This window comes from Thalassophryne amazonica, chromosome 17, assembly GCF_902500255.1.
Source record: "Thalassophryne amazonica chromosome 17, fThaAma1.1, whole genome shotgun sequence".
NCBI classification, from domain to species: Eukaryota; Metazoa; Chordata; class Actinopteri; order Batrachoidiformes; family Batrachoididae; genus Thalassophryne; species Thalassophryne amazonica.
This window is the reverse complement of record NC_047119.1, coordinates 4,009,528-4,025,684: the sequence shown is the minus strand read 5'-3', so window position 1 is coordinate 4,025,684 and position 16,157 is coordinate 4,009,528. Positions and strand designations below refer to the sequence as shown.

The 16,157-nt window shown below is 39.4% G+C and overlaps 1 protein-coding gene and 1 long non-coding RNA gene across 2 annotated transcripts in view; one reads left to right on the top strand and one right to left on the bottom strand.

Annotated features, from left to right (window-relative positions):
* Positions 1 to 2,597, top strand: part of LOC117529385 (M-phase phosphoprotein 9) — a 57,937-nt gene extending 55,340 nt beyond the window's left edge. The window contains exons 23-24 of the mRNA XM_034192156.1: positions 1,795 to 1,863; positions 1,994 to 2,597. Of these exons, the coding sequence (XP_034048047.1) occupies positions 1,795 to 1,863; positions 1,994 to 2,095 (171 nt within the window). The 3' untranslated portion in view covers positions 2,096 to 2,597. The remainder of the gene's footprint in view (positions 1 to 1,794; positions 1,864 to 1,993) is intronic.
* On the bottom strand, positions 254 to 13,267 carry LOC117529386. Its single transcript, XR_004566006.1, has 2 exons — positions 12,959 to 13,267; positions 254 to 667 (listed from the first exon to the last, which is right to left on the bottom strand). It is a non-coding gene; the product is annotated as an uncharacterized LOC117529386 (long non-coding RNA).
* Between the last annotated feature and the right edge of the window lie 2,890 nt (positions 13,268 to 16,157).

Genomic DNA, 16,157 nt, shown 5'->3' with positions numbered 1-16,157 from the left:
AGACCTTGTATATGAAAGCATGCCATCAACTATATAATGACAAATTCTTCTCATGGGGAGAATTTATACCTTTATATCACTAACAGTATCATATGGCCCATCCTTAATTCACACAGCTGTGTTCATAATAATAGCAGTGGGGTGCTGTTGGTGGTGTCCCACAGACGCCCATACTCAAGGTTCTTGAAATGGAGCAGTATCTCCACTTGGTGGACATTTACAGTAGTGTTAAAATTAATAGCAGTGTCTTTAGAAAAAAGTGAGTAAAGCTCAGAATCCTTATAATAGCTTTTATTTCCATACACATAAATGCATTGTGAACACTGTACATTTTATTCCAAACCAAAATGGGAAGAAAAATGTATCAAATTCGTTATTACTTTACAGAAAGTGAAGAAAAAGGATAATTAGGCTGTTCAAAAAAAAAGCAACGTCTGCATTTCTCTTTACAAACTCAAACATTTGCTGTATAAACTGAAAAATGCTTGAAGATTTATTTTTCCAGTGAATCACTGAACAAATATTTAGTTGCATAACCACAGTTTCTGAGAACTGCTTCACATCTGTGTTGCATTGAGTTGACAAACTTCTGGAACCTGTGAACAGGTCTTCCAGTGCAGGACCATTGGACTACATTCCACAATTCCTCTGCATTTCTTGGTTTTACCTCAGAAACAGAATTTTGGAAATGGCGGCCATTTTTATGATGAAAATAGCTATTTTGAGCACTTAAAGGCAGGTTTCTCAAAAACTGTCTAACTTTTCTTTTTCTATTTCCTAATTTGTGAAGAGCATAATCTGGGTTGTTGGCAAGGTTCACGTCAAAACATTAATGTCATAGATGTGTTTGTTTGAAAATGGCGGCCATTTTTATGCAAAAAACAACCAATTTGGGCATTTGGACCCAGTTTTCTCAAAAACTGTCTAACTTTTCTTTTTCTTTTTCCTAATTTGTGAAGGGTGTAATCTGGGTTGTTGGCAGGGTTCATGTCAAAACATTAATGTCATAGATTTGTTTGTTTGAAAATGGCGGCCATTTTTATGCCAAAACCAACCAATTTGGGCATTTGGACCCAATTTTCTCAAAAACTGTCTAACTTTTCTTTTTCTTTTTCCTGATTTGTGAAGGGCGTAATCTGGGTTGTTGGCAGGGTTCACGTCAAAACATTAATGTCATAGATTTGTTTGTTTGAAAATGGCGGCCATTTTTATGACAAAAACAACCAATGTGGGCATTTGGACCCAATTTTCGGAAAACTGTCCGATAATTTTTCTTTTAATTTCACAAGGGCACGATATTGGTCATTGACATTGTTCCTGTCCGAAAATTATTTGCATACATTCGTTCACTTGGAAATGGGCATTTTGTCGTGGGCTTCAATTGAGTTGGTAACACACAGGGCTCTTGGTACTCTAGTTCATATCCCTACCTATAAAAACATCAATAAATAATAATAAAAATATCTAAGTTTGGTCTACATACATTATATTTTTCCTGTTTTAAATCTTAAAAGCAGAACTGACAATATTCTCTTTATCCAAACTCTTAATGTGGTCCATGGTTAAGACAGCTGATGTATGTTTGTTTGTTTGTTTTTGCCCTGCGCTGTCAGAACACGTCTCCTTTGTTTACCAAAGCAGTAAAGCCAATTGAATGTCACCTTTCACTTTTTACTATGGCTCACAGAAAGATTAGTAGTAACTTACATAAACAAATGAGTCTTCACCCTTTTACGTTGTTCATTCACGCTAATTATTTTTGAATAATGATTAACCTTTATGTCTGTGTGTCAGATTGAAGCAGCTTTGAGCCGGATGCCCGGAGCAGGCGGCAGAGTCAGCTTGCAGACCAGATTAGATGAGGTGAGTCACCGGGAGAACTCTTCAGATATGGTCCTTGTTTGTTTTTAATAAGCTTTGGTTGAATTGTTCCCCTCGTGATTGCTGCTCAGCGGTCGCTTACAGTTTCAGTGCTGCTGCTTCTCCTGCTCAGGTGGCCCTGGAGAACCGCCTGGAGAGACTGAACCGTCAGCTGGGATCCATCCGCATGACTCTGAAGAGATTCCACGTCCTCCGCTCCTCTGCTAACATATAGCGACGTCCGTCTCTGGTTTCTGTTCAGCACTGATTTTCTATCAGTCGTTCTCTGTGCCATAATCACTGTACAGAAAGCCCACGTCAACTTTTATACACATTTACTTATTACTCTGGGATATTTTTTACATGTTGAAGATATAATATAATGTTAGAGTATATTTTCAGTAATACACAGATTTATAAAGTCATTTACTTTTTTAGCACAGACTATTAATAGGATATGTTTTTCTTGCCATGTTCATGTGAATGCAGTTGACTTGAATCAGCCGTTTCAAAGTAAATGCGAAGGATCAAAGAGTTTCCAGCAGAGATTCATCTTCCTGGGAAGTGTAACTGTCATTCCTCCCTTCCTGTTTACAGAAATGTTTTAATTTTATTTATTTGATATTTTTGTACTTAAATTTTCATTTGGCACATTTTACTTACAGAACAGAATTTGGGACAAATGATCAATCTTAAAGGGAATATTTGCATACTTGAATTAAACAGCTTTTTTTTTTCCAAGAATATTAGTTATTTTTGCTTCAAATACTGAGTCGTGCTTTCAACACAGCACTGATACAGTAGTGTTCAGAATAATAGTAGTGCTCTGTGACTAAAAAGATTAATCCAGGTTTTGAGTATATTTCTTATTGTTACATGGGAAACAAAGTACCAGTAGATTCAGTAGATTCTCACAAATCCAACAAGACCAAGCTTTCATGATATGCACACTCTTAAGGCTATGAAATTGGGCTATTAGTAAAAAAAAAAAGTAGAAAAGCGGGTGTTCACAATAATAGTAGTGTGGCATTCAGTCAGTGAGGTCGTCAATTTTGTGGAACAAACAGGTGTGAATCAGGTGTCCCCTATTTAAGGATGAAGCCAGCACCTGTTGAACATGCTTTTCTCTTTGAAAGCCTGAGGAAAATGGGACGTTCAAGACATTGTTCAGAAGAACAGCGTAGTTTGATTAAAAAGTTGATTGGAGAGGGGAAAACTTATACGCAGGTGAAAAAAATTATAGGCTGTTCATCTACAATGATCTCCAATGCTTTAAAATGGACAAAAAAACCTCAGATGCGTGGAAGAAAATGGAAAACAACCATCAAAATGGATAGAAGAATAACCAGAATGGCAAAGGCTCACCCATTGATCAGCTCCAGGATGATCAAAGACAGTCTGGAGTTACCTGTAAGTGCTGTGACAGTTAGAAGACGCCTGTGAGAAGCTAATTTATTTGCAAGAATCCCCCGCAAAGTCCCTCTGTTAAATAAAAGACATGCGCAGAAGAGGTTACAATTTGTCAAAGAACACATCAACTGGCCTAAAGAGAAATGGAGGAATATTTTGTGGACTGATGAGAGTAAAATTGTTCTTTTTGGGTCCAAGGGCCGCAGACAGTTTGTGAGACGACCCCCAAATTCTGAATTCAAGCCACAGTTCACAGTGAAGACAGTGAAGCATGGTGGTGCAAGTATCATGATATGGGCATGTTTCTCCTACTATGGTGTTGGGCCTATATATCACATACCAGGTATCATGGATCAGTTTGGATATGTCAAAATACTTGAAGAGGTCATGTTGCCTTATGCTGAAGAGGACATGCCCTTGAAATGGGTGTTTCAACAAGACAATGACCCCAAGCACACTAGTACACGAACAAAATCTTGGTTCCAAACCAACAAAATTAATGCCCTGCAGATGTGAAGAAATCATGAAAAACTGGTTATACAACTAAATACTAGTTTAGTGATTCACAGGATTGCTAAAAAATCAGTTTGAACATAATAGTTTTGAGTTTGTAGCGTCAACAGCAGATGCTACTATTACTGTGAACACCCCCTTTTCTACTTTTTTTTTTTTTACTAATAGCCCAATATCATAGCCTTAAGAGTGTGCATATCATGAATGCTTGGTCTTGTTGGATTTGTGAGAATCTACTGAATCTACTCGTACCTTGTTTCCCATGTAACAATAAGAAATAAACTCAAAACCTGGATTCATCATTTTAGTCACATAGCACTACTATTATTCTGAACACTACTGTATAATATTTATTACGGACATGATATTCTTACATATTTAGTATAAAATGGTGTGTGTGGTTCACTGCAACTCAGAATCAGAGAAGAAACATTCCACAGCCAGTTTTCAGTTTGATTAAAAACAAGCTTCTTGCAGATTGATTCAGTTGTCATGACCCCCCCCGCCCCATTGTATTTGTGGCAGCTAAAGTAGCAGGACAGGAAGTGATGTCAGAGGTGGATGTGGCGTTGGTGTTCAGTTGTACTTACCAATGAGCAATATTCAAAAGAATTGTACTTGCCAACAAACTTATGACGAGAAGAAATGTTACTGGCACAAATGGGAAAAGCCTTTGGAACGATCCCGTTTCCAAATTTTATCCATTGCCACGTCTGTTGTTTCGGCATATTTTCACTGACTGGAAGCTACAGTTTGTAAAGTCAAAGCAGCACACGTTTCCAGCTGCTGCATTGTGTACGTTTGTTCTGATCCATGCTTGTGCATGATTCAGTCCTTTTGCCATACATTTTTTGGACCTGTTTCTATTCAACTACCTGACGTGAACTTAACAATAAATGAAGCTTTTTCTAATGATGGCGGGAGTATCTTTCTGTTTTTATGATTTATGAAAGTCTAACCCATTCTCTCCTTTACAAAAAGTACATATATTTAATGTGAGCCTCAGTATGTTATATATTGTGTGTATTGTTAGTTAAGGTGTGCACAATTTGAGGTCTTCTGTCCTGAGTTCATAAATCCAAATACTGTATTGTTTTAACACCCAGAAGAGCACTTTGTTAGCTTTTCATTTCACATTAAATTCAGTTAACTTTATACTCTGTCTGAAATTCAAATAAGCATTCGTTTGCCTTTAAATGAGCTGTAAAGCCAGTTTAACCTTATATTTGGTTCGTATTTACTTTAGATTTAGATTGGATCTTTTTAGTTACACAACTCCAACCCACAAAAAGTTAAGATGACATGGAAAATGCCAGAAAAAAGCAATCCCTTACATTTACTTTGACTTCTATTTCATTGCAGACAAATTAAACGCAAGCTTGTATTTTCTGTGGTCAATTTCATTTCATTTGTTAATATACACCCATATTCCTGCATTAAAGGCCTGCAACACATTCTAAAAAAAAAAAAGTTCTCTCAAGTGAATGAATGGCTTATGTGCCTGTAATATCCTGAACATGACTTGTAACAGACCCCAGTGCAGAGAACCACAGCAAACGTCAGTGTGAACTGGTTTCAAGATTCAGTCCTTAACAGTTTTAAAGGGTTTGTTAGCAGCTTTATCCAAAACAGTTCAGACCGGAGTTCCGAATGGCTACAGTCTTTCAAAGAGTTTGGCAGCAGAGTTCCCCAACACAAAGAGATCAGTAACCAAAGATTCTTATACCACACAGTCCAAGATGTCAGGTGAAAGGCAGGAGTTCAGAATGGCAACAAAATTACTGTAACGTGGACTCAGAAACAGTAATTGTAACACTAGTCAGCAGGGCTGACCCGAATACAATCTGGCAACTAGTAGGCATTCTGACTGCAGTTAAACACACACTAAAACAGTTAAATGTGGTCTATTAAACATTAGGTCTCTCTCTTCTAAGTCCCTGTTAGTAAATGATATAATAATTGATCAACATATTGATTTATTCTGCCTTACAGAAACCTGGTTACAGCAGGATGAATATGTTAGTTTAAATGAGTCAACACCCCCGAGTCACTAACTGCCAGAACGCTCGTAGCACGGGCCGAGGGGGAGGATTAGCAGCAATCTTCCACTCCAGCTTATTAATTAATCAAAGACCCAGACAGAGCTTTAATTCATTTGAAAGCTTGACTCTTAGTCTTGTCCATCTCAAAAACGTTTTATTTGTTATTATCTATCGTCCACCTGGTCGTTACTGTGAGTTTCTTTGTGATTTTTCAGACCTTTTGTCTGACTTAGTGCTTAGCTCAGATAATATAATTATAGTGGGCGATTTTAACATCCACACAGATGCTGAGAATGACAGCCTCAACACTGCATTTAATCTATTATTAGACTCAGTTGGCTTCGCTCAAAATGTAAATGAGTCCACCCACCATTTTAACCGCACTTTAAATCTTGTTCTGACATATGATATGGAAATTAAAGACTTAACAGTATTCGCTGAAAACCCCTTGTTGTCTGATCATTTCTTAATAACATTTACATTTACTCTGATGGACTACCCAGCAGTGGGGAATAAGTTTCATTACAGTAGAAGTCTTTCTGAAAGTGCTGTAACTGGGTTTAAGGATATGATTCCTTCTTTGTTATGTTCTTCAATGCCATATACCAACACAGTGCAGAGTAGCTACCTAAACTCTGTGAGTGAGATAGATTATCTCGTCAATAGCTTTACATCCTCATTGAGCACAACTTTGGATGCTGTAGCTCCTCTGAAAAAGAGAGCCTTAAATCAGAAGTGCCTGACTCCGTGGTATAACCCACAAACTCGCAGCTTAAAGCAGATAAGCCGTAAGTTGGAGAGGAAATGGTGTCTCACTAATTTAGAAGATCTTCATTTAGCCTGGAAAAAGAGTCTGTTGCTCTATTAAAAAAAAGCCCTCGGTAAAGCTAGGACATCTTACTATTCATCACTAATTGAAGAAAATAAGAACAACCCCAGGTTTCTTTTCAGCACTGTTGCCAGGCTGACAAAGAGTCAGAGCTCTATTGAGCCAAGTATTCCTTTAACTTTAACTTTAACTAGTAATGACTTCATGACTTTCTTTGCTAATAAAATTATTACTATTAATACTATACTATTAGAGAAAAAATTATTCATAACCATCCCAAAGACATATCTTTATGTTCGGCTGCTTTCAGTAATGCTGGTATTTGGCTAGACTCTTTCTCTCTAATTGTTCTGTCTGAGTTATTTTCATTAGTTACTTCCTCCAAACCATCAACATGTCTATTAGACCCCATTCCTACCACGCTGCTCAAGGAAGCCCTACCGTTAATTAATGCTTTGATCTTAAATATGATCAATCTATCTTTATTACTTGGCTATGTACCACAGGCTTTTAAGGTGGCAGTAATTAAACCATTACTTAAAAAGCCATCACTTGACCCAGCTATCTTAGCTAATTATAGGCCAATCTCCAACCTTCCTTTTCTCTCAAAAATTCTTGAAAGGGTAGTTGTAAAACAGCTAAATGATCATCTGCAGAGGAATGGTCTGTTTGAAGAGTTTCAGTCAGGTTTTAGAATTCATCATAGTACAGAAACAGCATTAGTGAAGGTTACAAATGATCTTCTTATGGCCTCAGACAGTGGACTCATCTCTGTGCTTGTCCTGTTAGACCTCAGTGCTGCTTTTGATACTGTTGACCATAAAATTTTATTACAGAGATTAGAGCATGCCATAGGTATTAAAGGCACTGCGCTGCGGTGGTTTGAATCATATTTATCTAATAGATTACAATTTGTTCATGTAAATGGGGAGTCTTCTTCACAGACTAAGGTTAATTATGGAGTTCCACAAGGTTCTGTGCTAGGACCAATTTTATTCACTTTATACATGCTTCCCTTAGGCAGTGTTATTAGAAAGCGTTGCTTAAATTTTCATTGTTACGCAGATGATACCCACCTTTATCTATCCATGAAGCCAGAGGACACACACCAATTAGTCAAACTGCAGGAATGTCTTTCAGACATAAAGACATGGATGACCTCTAATTTCCTGCTTTTAAATTCAGATAAAACTGAAGTTATTGTACTTGGCCCCACAAATCTTAGAAACATGGTGTCTAACCAGATCCTTACTCTGGATGGCATTACCCTGACCTCCAGTAATACTGTGAGAAATTGTGGAGTCATTTTTGATCAGGATATGTCCTTCAATGTGCATATTAAGCAAATATGTAGAACTGCTTTTTTGCATTTGCGCAATATCTCTAAAATTAGAAAGGTCTTGTCTCAGAGTGATGCTGAAAAGCTAATTCATGCATTTATTTCTTCTAGGCTGGACTACTGTAATTCATTATTATCAGGTTGTCCTAAAAGTTCCCTGAAAAGCCTTCAGTTAATTCAAAATGCTGCAGCTAGAGTACTGACAGGGACTAGAAGGAGAGAGCATATCTCACCCATATTGGCCTCTCTTCATTGGCTTCCTGTTAATTCCAGAATAGAATTTAAAATTCTTCTTCTTACTTATAAGGTTTTGAATAAAACACCTCCGTTGGAAGCCTTAAGGACAAGTTGGAACATGTCCAGCTGTTAACCAATTTCTCATATACTCACTCCACTGAAAGCCATCAAAAACCGCCTGGATTTTACAAATGGTTATCAACACCGAGGTGTTCTTCCTGTGCCGCTGCACCGCGCCGGCTGCGTCCCGACACGCGGACCCGTCCGCACGTCTTTCATTAAAAAAATCTCCTTTAACAGTGGAATATCCGGATAAAATGCTGAAACCAACTTCTTCTGAAACTTCTCTGTTCTCTCACGACGTCCTGGATCAATAGAGCCTGAAATGTGGAGGTTTTCAGCTTGAAACAGGCTGACGATGGCACCTCAGAGCGCTGCGCGACGTCTCGCTCCGTGGGAAGTCCTTAAAGCGACAGAATCACCTCAAAATCTCTCATCAGCCGTTAAAATTTTCACAGAAAACCAGCTTAATTTTTCGAACCGTGTCCACTTCGATGTGTCTCACAGGTTTAGAAAAAATTTTGATCAAACAAAGCGCCAGTCTCTCAGCAACTTCTCAGACAAAGGAATTCCGACGAGGGGCTGGACGACTCCTCCCACAAGGAGCGCTCACAGGCGAATGACGTCACCGACAGGCGTGGAAAAACTCACGCATGCGCACGAGGGTTCAAGCATGTCTGACGTAAAAACATATGAATGAAATCCATATAGTTTTTGAAAAAAATAAAAAGGACCTATACTTTATTGACAGCCCTCATAAGATTAGGCTTAAAACTTTCCTTTTTGAAAAAGCTTATAGTTAGGGCTGGATCAGGTGACCCTGAACCATCGCTTAGTTATGCTGCTATAGACTTAGACTGCTGGGGGGTTCCCATGATGCACTGAGTGTTTCTTTTTATTCACCTCTTTTTGCTCTGTATGCACCACTCTGCTTTTAATCATTAGTGATTGATCTCTGCTCTCTTCCACAGCATGTCTTTTTCCTGGTTCTCTCCCTCAGCCCCAACCAGTCCCAGCAGAAGACTGCCCCTCCCTGAGCCTGGTTCTGCTGGAGGTTTCTTCCTGTTAAAAGGGAGTTTTTCCTTCCCACTGTAGCCAAGTGCTTGCTCACAGGGGGTCGTTTTAACCGTTGGAGTTTTTCTGTAATTATTGTATGGCTTTTGCCTTACAATATATATCAATCAATCAATCAATCAATTTTTTTTATATAGCGCCAAATCACAACAAACAGTTGCCCCAAGGCACTTTATATTGTAAGGCAAGGCCATACAATAATATAACAATATATATACATATAAAGTGCCTTGGGGCAAATGTTTGCTGTGATTTGGCGCTATATAAATAAAACTGATTTGATTTGATTCACGGTTTTAGAGTATCCCAGAATCCTTTGCACGCTGGGGAAGGAGGCTTGATAATGGCTCAGCTTAATGCTAAGTTTAATATTGAAAATGTCATAGACATGCTAACATGTTAGCATCGGCCCCGTTTTTAAGTTATAAAATACATCTATGAACTGTTTCAGAAGACCATAACAGGTCGGTTTAACATAAAAAAGGTAAATATTCACAGGCATATGCTTTTTAGGGTTTTAGCGGGGAAAAATTAAGATAAAGCAAAATAAAACAACTGTAGCGGGATGATAGTCCCGGGTCCCAATTGAAAAGACGTTCCTGCTAGCTTGGCTAACGGGGAGTTCCCCTTTGGCTGACCTGGTAGAGGAACGGTCTTTTGGTGCGAGCCGCGTGGGTTCGATCCCCCACAAAGGTCCCGGCCACAAAGGTCCTGCTGCTTCACAACCAACAAAGCAGCAGATCAAAGATCAAAGCACTGCTTCACTGGTTCAAGGTTCAAAGCAAAGATGCACTGCAGAAATGGTTAATTACAGACCCGCTGCAGGGTCTGTATAAGAGAAATGATAATTTTCCTGACAAACACCCCCAATAACAAGGGCCACTCTGAAGGACCGATAAGGGAATCGATAAGCAAAAAGGCTATTGATGTCGATGGATCGAATCATTTCTTAAAGATACCTGAAAAGAACTGGTTCCCGACACACAACCCTAACAGCAACACACTTTTTTTTTTTTAATAAAACTCACATTAAAGACTCACGATTATCTTAGTTAAACACCTAAATGCATATTTTGATTGAACTCACCTCCATAACGATGCAATGTTGCAAACAAGTTGCCGCGAACGCTTGTTGACACTGACAACAAAATCTCGGCCTCCGAGAACGTGATTACGCACGAGATTTGAGACCGTAAAGGCGTCTATAAACAAAACTAAGCAATTAAACCTGGAAGTACAGGGACCAACCCAATCTCACGCTATTTTGTGATGGCATCATGAAAAGTAAATTAATCTATGGTTCATTATCCTGTCACCGAAAGCACTACATTTTCGTTATGGGAGCACAAAATACATGGGGGGGGCTGTGGGGTTATGGTTAGGGCTATGGTTAGAAATAGTTGAAAAAAGAACGAAAAGCATCACGAAAATGTGATTCATTTTGCAACGTAGTGCCTGGTACCACCTGCCCAGCGGTTATGTTTGCAGTGAGTCCGAATGCAAGTTGCACATAGAAAGTACTGGCATCAATTTTCATGATGTATCCTCAATTTATTTTGGTGCTATAAGATATATAATAGTGTCTTTGCATACATTTATACCTGCAAGGAACATATATTGAAAAGTATGGAGATAAATTTACTTTCTAAATACGTTAGCAGTAAATTTGTAAATACGTTATTAGTGACAATATGATGTGTGTGAATGAGAGGTTTTGCCTCCTAAGAACAAAACTGTGCCTGTATTCATACTTAGCTAAAAACAAATGTTTTTATCCTATCTTTGATTTGAATATGTAAGCAGTAATGGAGTATGACATGCATGTTGAGGAAATGATTTTAGTAGTTTTTGAACCGTGGCTACAAATGAGTATTTCACCAGAACAGAACTACAGCCAAAACCTGGCCCTAGTTTCTTTCACATACATTTTGAATAACTCAAAATGAAGCTCTGTGCAGTTTTTTAAAATTATAGTAGATGTCAAATGTACATTTCATATTTTAGTGAGCTGTTTGTGTTGTAGCTCACTGGACTTAACATGCCTACAGAATTCCACGACTTACTTATTTAGTACCCGTACAAACAGAATTGATAAACCTAACAAATGTGATGTTGTGTATTTTATGCTACATCTTGTTTACCGTCTTCCTGATTATTAGCAAGATGGCCGTTCCAGTTCCCGCGCTTTTCCCCTCGGTGCCTGCATGCGGATTCTGGCCGCTGGGAGGCGCTGTTCACCTGTGTGTCTGTGTCCTGGTGTAACAGTTAATCTGCGGACCATCACTGTGCCGGAGCCGGAGGAGCGCCGGTGACACCGGACACAGAGCCGTGTTTGGACCATGGCGGAGCAGCGGACACACGGACGAAATGATCCCCACGAAGGTCCGGATACACACACACACACACACACACACACACACACACACACACACACACACACACACACACACACACACACACACACACACACACACAGGTGAGTCAGAAGCTGATGGATAATATGCAGCAATATGTGTGATTAACTGCAGGCGATCAGGTGACGTCAGAGCAGCAGAATCTGTGGAGTTAGTTTTGTGTTCTAACTGATGCAGTTGGTCATTTTGAGGAAGAAAAAAAAAAAAAAACTCCACACACAAATTGCTTGTACAGGCATAACTCTGTTACAAATAAATGTTTGATTTAATCAAACATAAAACAGTTATTTACTTGAGGGTCATCCTCTTTACGTTCTTGTAATACTGTACATTAGCTTAGGGTGGCGCTGTTGAAGGGGATCATTTCTTCACCGTTTCTATTGATACGATATCAGATGCAAACCGCGAACTGCCCAGTGTTACGGTTCATGCACAACCCAAACCCTGACCCCAAACCTAAAAATAAGCATTGAGCTTGAAATTCACCATTTGCCTCCAGTAGAGTTTTATTCTTATTATTATTTTGATGCCACAATGTCCGTCTTTATGTCACGATACTCACGGTAGTTTGTTAATTGATGCTATACAAAGTGTTGGAATACATGACTGTATCAATAGCTGCTTTGTTGTAATCCACAAATATAAGCAGCAACTTGGTCATCATTGGTGTGGTGTCCAACTGAAACCCATACTCAAGGTTCTTGAAATGGAGCAATATCTCCACTTGGTGGACATTTACAGTAGTGTTAAAAATAATGGTAGTGTGTTTAAAAAAGTGAGTAAAGCTCAATTTTTATAATAACTTTTATTTCCATACACACAAATGCAATGGGAACACTGTACATTCAATTCCAAATCAAAACATGAACAAAAATGTATCAAATTTGTTATTGCTTTACAGAAAGTGAAGAAAAATGAATAATAGGCTGTTCAAAAAAATAGCAGTGTCTGCATTTTTGTTTACAAACTCAAACTTTTATTGTAGAAACTGAAAAAGCTTGAAGATTTATCTTTCCTATGAATCACTGAACTAATATTTAGTTGTATGAACACTATTTCTGAGAACTCCTTCACATCTGTGTTGTGTGAAGTCGAGTAACTTCTGGCACCTGTGAACAGGTATTCCAGTCCAAGACCACTGGACTGCAGTCCATAATTCCTCTGCATTTCTTGGTTTTACCTCTGAAACAGTATTTTTGATGTTACCCCACAAGTTTTCTATTGGAGTAGGGTCCCGGCATTGGGCTGGCCACTCCATAACTTTAATTTTGTTGGTCTGGAACCCAAATGCTGCTCGCTTGCTGGTGTGTTTGGGGTTGTTGTCTTGTTGAAACACCTATTTCAGGAGCATTTCCTCTTCGGCATAGGGCAACATGACCTCCAAGTATTTTGATGTACATTCAAACTGATCCATGATCCTTTGTATGCGATAAATAGACCCAACAGAACATCCCCATATCATGATGCTTGCTCCACCACGCTTCACTGTCTTCACAGTGTACAGTGGTCCCTCGTTTATCGCGGGAGTTACGTTCTAAAAATAACCCGCGATAGGCGAAATCTGCGAAGTAGTCAGTGTTATTTTTTACAATTATTATGGATGTTTTAAGGCTGTAAAACCCCTCACTACACACTTTATACACTTTTCTCAAACAGGCATTAACATTTTCTCACTTTTCTCTCGTGTGTAAACACTCTCAAATTTCAAACCTTAGTAGAAAAATAAGACCAACCTGTTTTCAGGCCCAAATATTTTTTTGAGATATAAAAATAGAACATTTTCCTATAAATAATTATGATGGCTTTTAGAACTAATGAATTTAATTTTAACAATCAACCTACGGGGTTGGACACATAAGAAATTATTAATAGTGACTGACCAGTATTTCACAGTTCATCTGGCCGCACCTCTTCGTCCTGGCGCCACTTTTAGCGTCTTTTTTCACTGAGTCACACCTCGGTGCAGGTGTCTTTTTCCGAGTGAAGAACACAGTTATGGGTAGTTGTTGGCGCTCTTTTTTTCTTCTGGGCGAGAAGATTCTTATAAACAGACACACGCAGAACACAATGCGCGTGCTGTTTCTTCGCTCACTGCCTCCGGTGTTACCGTTGCGGGACGGATGTGGGACCTGCAAAGAATCCAAGTCATTAAAAAGATACAAACCTCTCTCAGTGGCCACGGAGCTCTGCGGCTGCAGTTACCGAGACCATGCAGCGCTGCGGATTTTTCTGCAAGAATTCTATCCTTGCGGGCTGCTGGAGCGCTCTGCATCAAAACAGCGAGCGTAGGTTCTGGACCTGTTGCCAGATTTTGGCCACAACTCCGCACAGCAGACAGTGGGGTGGTGTGAGTGGCCCGCTGCAGCGCTTACCAACCCTGCAGACTCAGTAAGTGCATCAGAGGCAGTGAGATCAATCGCGGTGATGCCGTCCGGCCTCCCTGATGAGGATGCAGCACACAATGCGCTGTTAAAAAAAAGAAGAAGAAGCATGCAAAATTGCACTAAAAAAAATCCGCAAAATGAAAGATGAACCACGATATAGCGAGGGACCACTGTACTGTGGCTTGAATTCAGTTTTTGGGGGGCGTCTGTGGCCCCCTAAACCCAAACCTTTCTTCCATCCACAAAATTTTGCTCCATTTCTCTTTAGGCCAGTCAGTGTGTTGCTTGGCAAATTGTTACCTCTTCAGCACATGTCGATTTTTGGACAGTGGGGCTTTATGAGGGCTTCTTGCACATAGTTTAGTTTCACATAATTCTTTCAGTACTCACAGATAAATTTAGACCTTCTTTGATCACCATGGAGCTTTGCAGAATGTCATGTTGACTCTACACCATACTTTTTCATGTACATAACGTGCAGATAAGCGTGTTTTGATTGGTCCGACACCTCGGTTTTCTGACCCTTGCTTGTATGTCTTTGCTCCCACTTTAGTTTGAGTGTACTTAATTTTAATGCGTGTTGTGTAGCCTGACAGAATACAGAGCCTCCTGGATCTGTTTATTGGTCCAAAATGATTAGGTTTGCTTTAATAAATGCTGTTAGGAAGTAGTCGATGCACAAAGAATGAGTCATAGTATTGATTGATGCCCCACTCTTTCGCTTGCTCTTTCTTACCGGTGGCAGCTTGCCTCCAACTTCTTCCTTCACCCCTTCATCATCCATCGCTTGTTTTACTCCTGAATTTCATATTTTCCACCTTCCTTTGTTTTTTTTTTGTCACACATCACCTTTCAAACTGTCAGTTATCTCCCTGTTCTCTGCAGATGAAGAAACTGAACCACGACGGCACGTACAGTGCATCCAGAAAGTATTCACAGCACTTCACGTTTTCCACATTTTGTTATGTTACAGCCTTATTTCAAAATGGATGAAATCCATTTTTTCCTCAAAATTCTACACACAATATCCCATAATAACAATGTGAAAAAGGTTTTTTTTGTTGTTGTTTGAGATTTTTGGTTTTTCCGTTAGTTCAACACAAACTTCAAGTTGATGTAATTTTTGTCATTTAAATCAGCATGTGGGCTTTGAACCCCACCTCTAAAGTGCAATAGTCCACTTAATAGTTTTATTTAAGGTATACAGTGCATTCAGAAAGCTTTCACAGCAATTCACTTTTTGCACATTTTATGTTACAGACTTGTTCAAAATGGATGATATATATATATATATCAAATCAAATCAATTTTATTTATATAGCGCCAAATCACAACAAACAGTTGCCCCAAGGCGCTTCATATTGCAAGGCAAAGCCATACAATATTTACAGAAAAACCCCAACGGTCAAAACGACCCCCTGTGAGCAAGCACTTGGCGACAGTGGGAAGGAAAAACTCCCTTTTAACAGGAAGAAACCTCCAGTAGAACCAGGCTTAGGGAGGGGCAGTCTTCTGCTGGGACTGGTTGGGGCTGAGGGAGAGAACCAAGAAAAAGACATGCTGTGGAGGGGAGCAGAGATCGATCACTAATGATTAAATGCAGAGTGGTGCATACAGAGCAAAAAGAGAAAGAATCATTCAGTGCATCATGGGAACCCCCCAGCAGTCTAAGTCTATAGCAGCATAACTAAGGGATGGTTCAGGGTCACCTGATCCAGCCCTAACTATAAGCTTTAGCAAAAAGGAAAGTTTTAAGCCTAATCTTAAAAGTAGAGAGGGTGTCTGTCTCCCTGATCTGAATTGGGAGCTGGTTCCACAGGAGAGGAGCCTGAAAGCTGAAGGCTCTGCCTCCCATTCTACTCTTACAAACCCTAGGAACTACAAGTAAGCCTGCAGTCTGAGAGCAAAGCGCTCTATTGGGGTGATATGGTACTATGAGGTCCCTAAGATAAGATGGGACCTGATTATTCAAAACCTTATAAGTAAGAAGAAGAA